Source organism: Phaseolus vulgaris, chromosome 3 (genome assembly GCF_000499845.2).
Source record: "Phaseolus vulgaris cultivar G19833 chromosome 3, P. vulgaris v2.0, whole genome shotgun sequence".
Lineage (NCBI taxonomy): Eukaryota > Viridiplantae > Streptophyta > Magnoliopsida > Fabales > Fabaceae > Phaseolus > Phaseolus vulgaris.
The window spans coordinates 35,755,982-35,768,453 of record NC_023757.2 but is presented as its reverse complement, the minus strand read 5'-3'; the positions used below and the strand labels follow the sequence as shown (position 1 = coordinate 35,768,453).

Genomic DNA, 12,472 nt, shown 5'->3' with positions numbered 1-12,472 from the left:
CGAAATCAGTGAAAATTGGTTGGATCACTGCGTGGTAACAAACCAGGCTAGCGAGGTAGTTTGGGCATATAATTTAATGAAATAAATACCAGTTTTGTATAGTTTCGTCCCATATATATGCTTATGATAAAACGTGTGCATGTTGAAAACTAGTTTATGAAAAAATAAACATCATTTTCCGGTAACTATTTATCCCCAAAAGAAGAAAAAAATGGTTAAAATTAATTCAGCCCACTTTACATTGTTGGTTACAAAAACTTCAAACTTTTGGGTCTCTATGGGCACACAGAAAACCTTAAAACCATCCATACAACTGCATGTGTAACGTTGCAGTAGTTTTAAAAACCACTTATTTGGGTCACAATAAGTACACAAAAAGATAGCGATCCACCAACTAATCTAGTTGGATAAGATGGATAATAATAAAAGTTAGGTAACTGTTGATCGGGTTGATACAGACCACACTCGTGTATAGTTGTGAGCCAGAATTGTGAGGTCAACCATTTTGAAAAACGTAATAGTACGGCCATAGGCTACAATGCAATAAATAAGCTAAAACACAAGACACAATCGATTCATTTGATCCACAAAATGAAGTTGGGAATGGCGAGAGGGGAAGTCTATCTAAGGTTCTCAGCAATACTGGTTTTGGTGTTAAGTGCATGCTTGGTTGCTTTTGATACTCAAACCAAGGTTGTCCTCTTGGGTATTCAGAAGAAGGCTACCTACAATGACTTGCACGCTCTCAAGTAAGACCCTCTTCTTCCTCTATGTATATTCTCCCATTCCTGTGGCTTAATATTCTCCAAATTAGAGCCATGAATTTTATCTCTCTTTAGGATCTCCGTCTATGTTACATCTGCGGCTGCGGGTTATAACCTGCTTCAATTATGCAAACACTCAACTTGCTCTAGAGGAAACTTCAAAGGCTCATATATGTGCATGGCTTGGATTTCTCTATTCTTGGATCAGGTAAATTCACTATTCTTTTCTTGGCTATCTATGTGTTTTTTTCATTGAAAGGGTTTTGTATTTGCATCCTTTGATCAACATATAACTGTAGAAGGGAATAAGTTAACAAAAGCTGATTCGGAATCTTCAAATTGTTCACTACAACAGAAGTTGAGTGTACTATTTTTTCCCCAATTAGGTAGCTAGTTCAAGTTGAAAACAGATTGCACACTCTCGGGATTCATTTGGGTGATGATGATAGGGTTGTCTGTTTCCCAATTAGAGGTGCTGTCATGTTTATTCAAGGAAAAGTCCTAGCCTAGCTACAAGGCACAGTTAAGATGTTACAGGGTAACCATGTGACCCTCAGAATCTAACCATGTACCAAATATGACAAATATGAGCGAAATTGAATCTTTAGTCATTTGACAAATATGAGTTTGTGTTAAAATTTGTGAACAGATTGCTGTGTACATTACACTTGGTACAAACACTGCATCAGTTGCAGCATCGATGATGGCAGTGACCGGGTCAGAAGCCTTACAGTGGATGAAGGTATGTGACAAATTCAGCAGATTCTGCATCCAAATAGGAGGAGCCTTATTGTGTGGCTATGTAGCGTCCATCTTAATGGCTCTAGTCTCCACTATCTCAGCATACAAAGTGTTCAGGATGTACTCCCCAAAGTGGTTCCTGCGTTTGAAGAGCACGTGATCATATTTGTTATTGTTATCTTTCAAGGGCTACTTTGTGTTCTGGAAACTTTCTTTTTCTTCATTGTAATCTGGAAAACATGAAGCAAAATTTATATGATGAAACTTCTGAAGAAGAGTTTGTAAAATTTGTTGTCATAAAAAAAAAGGTTTTAGGTTGGTGTATCTTCCTTCTCTTTTGCTTGAGTTTTCCCTGCCTATATGATGTTCTTGCTCTCTTTTTCCAGTTAAAGAAATGTGAAAAAATAAACAATATAACAGTGAAGAAAAATAGGAAGAAAAAAAGTATCAATTTCATGAATAAGAAGATCGACAAAGAACTGAACAAAACTTTTTAGAGTAGTGTTTTGGTTTTATTTTTTTAATACCTTTTTCATTTTCCATTATATTAATTATTTTTGTTTCATACTATGATTCGTGCTCTTAGGTTTGTTCGATAAATTTAACAGCAAATTGTAGAGATCAAAGTAAAAAATAAATTTCAAGGACTGAAATTAAATAATTAAAACATTTAAGAGAACCCAAAATATATGAAAGAAAAATCCTATATTATTGAAACAATATAATTATTTAAGCTCGTAAAAGTTAAACTTTTAAATATTGCAAATCTATAATTGAGAAGAAAAAAAATTTAATATGCCACGAACACATTGATAACTAGAAATCTAATTTGTAAAAATTAAAAACATACAACTTATATGAAGTACATAATGACATATATTCATCTAGCAAGTTAAGAAATAAAGATAAAATCTAACAAATTAGAAGTACAAAAAATCAAACATACCCTAAACCAAATATAAATGGTAATGGTTGCCCAAACGTGTAGATCCCTTCCAGCCTCTCCAACAACAACGTCTCCTCGTGCAAAGACAAGATCGTCCAAACAGTATCGAGAGTGCTCCTCAGTTTTTCTTCAAAGTAGATGGCAAATTATGTCCATGGTAAGGTTCGTAAGCCACAACAATCATCATGTAACTACATAATTTTTTTCTTCTTAAATTTTTTGGGTAGTTTGGGAAATATGACATAATAAAAAATTTTCAGAGATGGATAAGGTTGAAAGAAGTGTTCATTTACCGTAGACTTAACAAGTAGGGGAGAAGACTAGGGTTCATGAGGTTCTTTGAGGTGGCAAATGTGAGTAGGCTGGAGAAGGAGTTTGATCAAATCCACATTGATAATACTATGTCAATATCTCAAGATACAGAAAAGAAGAGATTGAACAACCAGTTCGTCCGTCCAGAGAGGTATAAAAAAAATACCATCATGAACCTATGAAGAAGAATAACAAGGAGGTATGGAGGGGAAAGAAAGAGAAGGAGAAGGAGGAATGGAGAGTAAACAAAGGGAAGCAATCCTTTGCAGATGCAGTAAAAAGACCTTCACAAGAAAAATGGAAAGGCCTCATTGTTGAAACCCAACAACAAGTTCTTCCATGGATGGTAAATAGTGTGGTTGGCCATATGTCAACAGATTTGAACTACAATCAGTTGTGTGAAGAATTCGTTAAGGGGGAGTGAATATGATAAAAGTGAAGTATATGGGAGATAACTTGGTTCTCTTAATACCAAGAGAAGGTGAATGGATGGAAGACCTGATCAAGCTCAACAAAGTGGTTTGAAAGTATTTTGAGGTCATTGATCCCTAGTCAGATTCCTACGTAGTAGGCCATAAAATTGTCTAGGTTAGATGCTATGGTCTCCTCATCTCTTTATGAAATAAGGATTGCTTCCCAAAACTGGTTAGAGAAGTGACTTCCCTGGTGTGCATTGACAAGGCAACGAAATCACGAGAAAACCTTGAGTTCGAAATACTCCAAGTTTTCCTTCTCAAGTCTTGCAATTCCAGGTTATCAAAGGGTATGCGGATCAATGGCCAAGTCTATAATATTTGTATTGAAGAGGAGTCTTCAATCCAATCTAGAGGTAAATGCAAGTGCACCTATAACCACTATGTCTCATTTGATAACATCTCATCATTGAATCCTTTGTTGAGGACACCGAGTTCTCTCTGAAGAGTTGTGACAACAATGATAGGCAAGGCATAAAGGTGATATGGCGGTCGGAGGAGCCTCTGGGGTGGGAAGGAATGACATATGCAAGCGACAAACTTAGTGCACTTTGTGGAGCCTTTTGTGTCTGATAAAGCTAGGCAGGAGAAATGTGGTTTTCTTTCACAAATGACGTTAAGTTTAGGTAGAAGGATTATGATGTGGATACAACTTTTTTTGCGTTTTATAAGGTCAACTCTGCATGCTCAAGCCTTCTTGTCCAAATAGCCCTGGCGAACCTCCTTGTAGTCGTGGAGGCTTCTAATCACACCTTAGCTAAGCCTATTGAGAACGCGACTCAATTGAGGAGTGATGTTGCCCATCTCACTGAGGGAGGCTTCAAGGACGTGTTGAAAGGCCCAAAACTCGCATGTGAGGGGGAAAATGGTGATATCGCAAGTGGAATCCAAGCTAGCTATCCGAATGAGGATGAGAAAGGGGTAGAGAGAGGGGCAACACTCTGTTCGTCGAAGAAGGGGTGCAATCAACACCTACTAATCTTTGTGTTAGCCACAACCATGTGCGTGTTTCGACTATAGAGGATGGTCCCCAAACCAGTCTCATAAACCATGCATGTAGTGAAGAAAGAGGTACGAATTTCGAAGGTCTGGCGATGCGCTCTCTGCTGTTAGGGGATGAAAGAGTTCTTGTGAGAGACAATTTTAACACTCCTCCAGGGGTCCAGAGGCAACATGGTCTATGGGAGTTGGGAGAATCAAGTGTGCAACCGCGGTAGTGGGGAACCTACATGTAGGGAATTGCTCTTCCTCAAGGGTTAATACTAACTCTAATGTTTTATTTAACGATGATATTGTTAAATGTAACAATATAATATGGAATGCTGAGAATATAGATGAACCAATCAAATTGTTGGAGTCAGGTAAACAATTAGGGATTTCTTGTTGTTGGGATGAGGAAGCCCTAGTTAAGAAATTAGAATGTATGGAAGCAAGGGATCTATAAGTTATGAAAAGGTACGAGGAGGGAAACAAAAAGGGTTATGATAATTGTAAATCTAAACATTAGAGGTTTAGGGGGGGCACTAAAGCTAGATATCTTAAAAATATTATAGCTAATGAGGGAGCGAAATTCTTATGCCTACAAGAAACAAAAATAGTTCTTCTTTCGGATGTCAGATGCTTTTCACTATGGGGGATAGTGAAACGTTCTATTGTGACATTCATGTTGTGGGAAGGGGTTTTATCGCAATTTTTGGGCAAAATCTCAAATCTAAAATGAAATGTGATGGTGGTCAATGTGTATGCAGCCCGCAATCTGAATGACAATGTTGTTTTATGGGAGGAACTAACGAACATCAAAAGTGCATATTAGAATTTGGCTTGGTGTTTTTGTGGTGATTTTAATGGTGTTAGATGTGTAAATGAAAGGAACGATGCTAGAGAAAGGGGTAACCAAAGTAAGATTAGAGGTTTTAACAACTTTATTGAAAGGAACTTTCTGTTGGACTTGCCAATTGTTGGTAAGAAGTACACTTGATACAAAGAAAATGGATCAAGAAAAAGCAGATTAGATAGAATGTTTGTTTCCGACGACTGGCTCCAAAACTGGCCAATGTGCAAACAATATGTACAACTAAGAGAGGTGTCAGATTACTGTGCTATAGTGGTAAAATCTATGGTCAAAGATTGGGATCCAATGCCTTTTAGGACCATTGATGCATGGAAGTTGGAGCCTAGTTTCAAGGAGATGGTGAGTGATAAATAGAATTCCTACTATGTGTAGGGAAATAGTATGATCATATTCAAAGAAAAGTTGAAATTTTTTAAATTTGACCTCAAAGTTTGGAACCGTGATGTATTTGGGTGTTTGGACACAAACAATAAGAGAATCTTGAAGGAAATTGAGAAACTAGATACACAAGATGATAATTGCGACCTCAAGGGTAATGCAAGGTTGAAAAGAATGGACCTTATAAGTCAATTAAGAGTGCTTAATAAAAAGCTTGAATCTCTGTTCAGGCAAAAAGCTAGAACTAATTTAAGCATGGGGATTCCAACTCAAAATTTTATCACTCAGTAATTAGATGGAGAAGACTTAGGAATGAGGTCAAAGGTGTTGAAGTTGGAAGTTAATTATGTGAGGAACCTAAAGTTGTCTGAAGGAAAGCGAAAAAATTGTTCGAACATAGATTTATGGCTACACATGATTTTGGGGTCAGACTTGGATATGTAGAGTTTAAGAACATGCTCTTGGAGATTAGCTTAAGTCTGATCTCCTACTTCACAGAGGAAGAAGTAAAGGAAGTCGTCTGGCTATGTGAGAGTTCAAAAAGCTCCGAACCAGATGATTTTAATTTTAACTTCATCAAGAATAACTGGGATGTTCTTAAACATGATGTTGTAGCAACTATGCACCATTTTCAAGTTACAGGCCATATCCTGATGGCTTGTAAAGCATCCTTTATAGCCTTAGTTTCTAAAGTGAGGGACCCCACAAAGCTTGACCAATATAGACCAATCTCCCTAGTGGGTGTCCTATATAAAATCATCTCGAAGGTGTCATCCTTTCGCATTAAGAATGTTCTTCCTGCAGTTATTGACGAAAGTCAATCGACATTCTTGAAGGTAAGAGGGGTGTTAGAGAGTAGAGAAGCTCAAGTGGAATGGGAGAACTGACATGTGTTTGAAGGTGGACTATGAAAAGGCGTATGATTCGGTTAGGTGGGACAGGGAGACCTCTTAGCTGAAGGCTTGGCTGGGCTAGTAAGACATGCAATCAAGGTCAATTTGCTTAAAGGTGTAAAGGTAGGTAGGAATGAGGTTGAGTCTTGTGTGTTACACTTTGTTGATGATACCCTCGTTATGTGCGAAGACTCCTTCACCAATGTTTTCACTGTGAAAGTTATACTCAGGAGTTATGAGCTTGCTTCTGGGTTGAAAATCAATTTCCATAAATCAAAGTTGGTAGGTATTAATGTTGAAAGGAACTTTTGACTTTTATGCAAAATCTCTAAATTGTACTCTAATGAGGATACCTTTTAAATATCTGGAGTCAGAAGTAGGTGGTAACCTTAGGAAGAAAAAGTTTTGGAAGCCAATGTTAAATAAAATAAGCGCTAGACTTAGTGCTTGGTAGGGGAGATTCTTGTTGTTGGCGGGAAGAATTTGCTTAGTCAAATCGGTTTTCACGTTCTTACCTCTCTTCTATTTATCCTTTTTTAAAGCTCCAGAATCAGTGTGTAATAGAATGATTAGTATCCAAAGGAGATTTGTCTGAGGTTGGGGAATGGCTAATAGGTCTATATCTTGGGTGAGCTAGGAGAACCTATGCAAACCTCTGGATAAGGGTGGGTTGGGAATTAAAGATATCAAAAAGTTCAATGGGGCCCTTCTGGCTAAATGTAAGTGGCAATTTTTTAGTGAAGAAAATAAGAAGTGGAAAGAAATATTGTTATCAAAATATGGAATGGTATTAGCTCGAAGTCAGATCCATATGAAATTTTAATCGTGGTGGTGGAGAGATTTATCTAAAAGTTGTGGTGAAGGAGAAAAAGTAGGATGGTTTCAAGAAGCAATAGGATGGAAAATGGAAGTTGGGAACAAGGCTAGATTCTGGGAGGATGCATGAGTTGGCAGAAATAATCTCATCATCCTGTACTAGGATGTATTCTTTATCTCTGGATCAGGGGCAAACGATGGGAGAGGTAGGTGTGTGGGAAGACTCTGTATGGCATTGAAGGTTAAGATGGAAAAGGGTCAGGTTCATATGTGTAATTATACAAGAAGAAGAAATGCTAAGGTTTATCTCCTAGGTCAATTTGAATAGGGAGGTTAAGGACCTTCAAGTATGGGGAGGTGACGTTTCAAGGGTGTTCTATGTGAAATCTGCTTATTAATGCTTAGTTAATCATGTCACAGGTTCTCATAATGGTATTTTTAAGAAACTATGGTAGGTTAAGGCCTTCCCCAACGTCTTGACAACTGCTTGGAGGGTCCTTCTGGATAGAATCCTAACAAGAATCAACTTAATTAGGAGAGGGGTGATAGTCAGTTTTCCGTCTTGTGTGATGTGCCAAGCTTCAGATAACATTGCACGTGTGTGGTCTCTCTGCTTTAGATGGATTGGTATATTGTTTTTCCAACATAAGGACGTGAAGTGTCACTTTGAGAACTTCTTTTTGGCACAAGTTACTTACAAACAGGATCTGGTATGAAAAGGTATGTGGGCAAATGTCGTGTGGTGTATATGCGGAAAAAATCTTTCATATGTCACAACTTAAATCCTAGTTATGGATGAAATACAAGTTACGCTCTTTCAATTATTCCTTCTCGGACTAACACTTGAACCCTGTCCAATGCATTAAGATTTATCTATAATGGGTACGGGTAGAGCAAATGAGAGCTTTGCTTGGTGATGAAGCCTTGGTAAGTGAGTTTTTTAAGAAGAACAGGAAAGGAAGCTGCTCTACATATGTTAGCGCAAAACCTTATGGGAGAGAAGTCAAGTTTTAGGGGATGCATTGTGAATGGTAAGAAACATGGATCCGAGGTTATGCAGTTAGGAGGGTCATGAAGTCAACCACAAGATCTAAATCTAGGTGATAATGGCTCTAAGACTACACAAATGCAGAACAACTTGTGTGTGTAGGTGCAGGGAGGGTGCAAAAATCACTAATCTGGTTGAGATGATGTTTTGAGTGTGCAATAGTTGAGGTTGTAAGAACAATTGGTGTTTAAGGAACCTATCATGAAAAGCTCATAGGTCAACACGTTATTATAGTGGGGTTGAGTTACAAGATGCATCTTTAGTCGTGCACACATAGCATTGTATAATGAAACAGTTTTTTAGGAGAGGCGGGTATGCGTTGAATATGTAATTCTAGTGTGATATGCGTTTTCTGGTTTTGTGTTTATGCATTAGATGTAACATGTAGTAGCCGATCTTCCAATGCAGTACTGGCAAGCAGGGAGTTGCTGATAATAGTTAGAAGTCTCCAAAAGGGTGTTAGGTTTGTAATTTTTGTTATGGATTTACTGTTGTGGTGTAGTTTTTTTGGGTTTTGTAATTGTTTTGTGTTGTAATTGTTTGTTAACTGTCTGGAAGGAATGTTTAAGAAGTCTAAGCCTATAGGTGGTGAGGATCTCTCAATACTTTTTTTTTATTAACAATGAATTAATTGAATTCAAATGAAATATTTTAGGAGTGTCTCAATTCTTTTACAAAATTTCAGAAACAATTGGCATTAGCCGATGATTGCTATTAAGATGAACCTACTACATAACAACAAAACACCCACCAGACCCACAAATAATTTAAAAAATGATTTAAAGAACATAATAACTTTTTTATTATTATATATAATGCTCAGAGAACAAAAATAATAGGACAAACCGACACACAGTGAAATTTTATATTTGAGGGATCTTTAAGCATAGAAAAATTCCTCTATTTATTCAAGAAGACAAAATAATAAATAGGAAAAAAAGTGTGAACAAATATGTTTTTTACATTCAGAAGTTTATATTTTGATCTTTTGTTTTTTTTTTTTGTGGTGAACATATTAAAGATATTTCTGTATGGTCCATGGAATCTATTAATACTTTGTGACAAAACTTGCGCAGCATGGTATATCGTGACTGCGAGAAGAGTGAGATAGTTTGGCCACCATTTTTATTGCTCTACGAAGAGAGGATTGTGTGATGTCGGATTGTCATATTCATGATCGATAAAATTAAGTCGTTACTCTCACATTTAATAATAAGAAATTAAATATATTTTTTTAATGATATTTACGTGACAGAGGGAGAAAGGCAACACTCATAATTAAAATTGATATCACCTCCAACGGCCAAAGTTTCCAACACAGTTTTCTCTATGATTTTTAGATCCACATCAAGCTTCCTTTCACGCTGATAAAAAAAAAATCAAGTTTCCTTCCATTGCCGCTCCGAATAATGCACACATTTTATGTTCAGTCTTTTTTTTATAAAGAGAGAACTGAATAAAAATTAAGAATCTCAAGTCTTTAAATTAATTAGACATTAAGAATCTCGTATTAGAAATGAAATTTTCAAGTCTTCAAATTAAGGCTGTTTTATTTCCGTTTTACTCTATTATTTTTAGAGTATAAAATTTCAAAACCTTTATAAAAAAGTGGAAGAAAAAATTATTTTGCTATATAGATACTATAACTGTTAGCTGTTTATTTTTTACTATGATCGTAGTAGGATTAAAAATATACTATCCAATTGTTTAATATTGCAAAAAGCCTAGAAAAGAATGCCCAAACTTAGACGGGCTATGCATTCAGTACCCTCATAACTGCACCCCATATAGTTCATGTGAAAAAGACCAAATTACCCCTTCATTATATTTATATTAAGCCTACCTTTTTTTCTCACCCCATATCTTCTTCTATCTCAGTTGCACCTCCTCCTTGGCACCGCTTTCATTCTTCTTCCGTTCGTGAGTGTGAGGACCTTGTTGAAAATGTATTGGTCACTGGTTGTTGATGACTATGTTGCACCGTCGCATCTGGAAGTATATTTCAGAATGCGCAAATCTTAAATGTAAGTATATATTATGCATTTTATTTTATAATGTATTTCTGGATCCAAAAATATATTTTGGAGATATAAATATATTATAGGTTTTGTAATTCAAAATGTGTATATTCATAATATATGTTTCTCCGATCTAAAAATATATTTTAAAGTGTATAGTGTATATGATTTAGGGTTTAAGGTATAAGGTTTAGGATTTAAAAAACAATAGTAATTGTTTGTTATTATTATTGGCAGAGATATGTTCATAACCAGAGGTGGATCATCAATGCAAGAGGAAGCCAGACAAAGACCGACGACGATGATCCGTAGAAGGGATAAGAAACAAGTTGTCACTACTATTGATGTTGACGACTATGTTGCACTATGTTGTCATAAGTAATAATTTGTCTTTAAGGATGGATATCGAACTCACAAAATAATCAAGTAAAAGATTCACTAAATAGAAAACATAATAAAGTTTGTTGGGAGTTTGTTATGATTGCAATAATTAAAAAGAAAACTAGTCAAAGAGTTTGTTGGTTCAATTGGGAAAATTGGGATTCAGATTCATCCTTCTTACACTTTTGTATTTTGATTAGCATGATAATATTCTATCATTTGATTGATGTCGATGCTCATATAAAAGTCATATATATTGATTCCTCACATACAAAATTATTGAGAGAGTCCCCTAAATATCAATTTCTCATATATTTATATAAATTTCTTATCATTACGATTAGACGTTGATAAAAATTAACATTTCAAATCTATTCCTACACATTCAAATTCATTTGATTTAGAAACTTAGAAGTGCTTTCCAATCAAATCTACGGATCTAGATCATATAAACAAGCATTACAAACAAAATGACAATATTAATAATCAATCAAGAACAAAATATTATATTTAAATATCACCTCAATACATAAGAGTCTGAATAGATTACTCAATCCCAAAAGGTAGAATTAGTTTCTCATTTTGACTATTACAAGCATGGAGAGCAAGAAAAGAATATCCATGGTATTTCTCTTTGACGACGGTCTCTTCTAGGGTTTCTAACACCTTTTATTATCCCAACTGATTTCCAATCCACTTAATGATGTCTAGGGTTGTGCATCAAGCCTCATATTTAACCTAGTTGGTCTTTGACTAAGTGACTTCTCGCTTGGGCGTTATTGGGCTCGTCTGGGCGAGTTGCACAAAAAAAGGCCTAACATCACTAGAGTGATCTCGCTTGGGCGATATCCTCTGGGAGCTTCTGGCTTGGACGAGTTTGGACGAGCTTGAGTGAGTGCTTGTGTGTTCCAACTTTCTCTTTTTAACTTTATATATTCTCCTTTTGCCCTTTCATCTCCATTCTTCCCTAGAATCCTGAAATTAACACAAATTTGGGAATAAATCGTTCTAATTCAAATTATAATCACAAAATATGTAAAAATGTTTAAATTCATAAATTAGGGGTTATATTATGGTTATTTAATCAATTAATACCCATAAGTGTCTATATTTTAATATGAAATATTACTAAAATCTGACACTTATCAGCCCACCATCATTTAGGCAAGGCGAGTTAGCTTTATGAACCCGCTAATTCGTATTGGCTCGGCCCGCCAACCCGTCTTTCTTTATTTTTGGCACTTTTAAAGAGGACTTTCATGCTTTTGAAATTAAAATTGGTGGTGGTCAACGTTTTATATATAACTTTATTTACATTAATTTCTTTATACATCATTTTATTTATTGAAGTATTATTGATATTTACTTTATTTTGTTAGGCATTAAATCTTCTTTTATTACTCTTCCTTGCATTTTTATTGTCGAAAATGTGATATCAATGACTACAATCAAGTAAATAGATCCAAAAATAAATAATTACAAAAAAATAAAAAATTGAAAAAAAAGGGTGGGCCAAGCCGCCAATCCACCCTCTGATGGGGTGAGTTACTAATTTCATCCCTTATCCTCAAATTGAGGTTGTAGTGCTTAACATCAGGTTTTTGCCACTATGCAATATTATTTATGAGACTGTTGATAAAGATCATATAAGCTTTTGTTGAAAGGTGACACTACGACACCAACAAATTTTCGCCTCCATGTTGGTGAGATGACCATCACACTAAATGATGTGTCAACATTGTTGCATCTATCATTGTGGGCAATTTTGTTTGTATATGATGTTGGCTTTCACATCAACACCATTATATGTACAGTTGGCATTGTGCACGTGGAAATCGACGCTCTTACCC

General features: G+C 35.8%; 1 protein-coding gene across 1 annotated transcript; it reads left to right on the top strand.

Moving 5' to 3' along the window:
* The first annotated feature begins 280 nt into the window (after positions 1–280).
* LOC137807348 (CASP-like protein 2C1) lies at positions 281–1,829 on the top strand. Its single transcript, XM_068607954.1, has 3 exons — positions 281–749; positions 840–972; positions 1,414–1,829. The coding sequence occupies exons 1-3, from the start codon at positions 592–594 to the stop codon at positions 1,663–1,665; spliced, it is 543 nt and encodes a 180-aa protein (XP_068464055.1). The 5' UTR covers positions 281–591; the 3' UTR covers positions 1,666–1,829.
* The last annotated feature ends 10,643 nt before the right edge of the window (positions 1,830–12,472 follow it).

Coding starts and splice junctions, on each gene's coding strand:
- LOC137807348 (XM_068607954.1), top strand. CDS start 592: ATGAAGTTGGGAATGGCGAGAGGGGAAGTCTATCTAAGGTTCTCAGCA. Junction 750..839: donor AATGACTTGCACGCTCTCAA/GTAAGACCCTCT, acceptor ATCTCTCTTTAG/GATCTCCGTCTATGTTACAT. Junction 973..1,413: donor TTTCTCTATTCTTGGATCAG/GTAAATTCACTA, acceptor ATTTGTGAACAG/ATTGCTGTGTACATTACACT.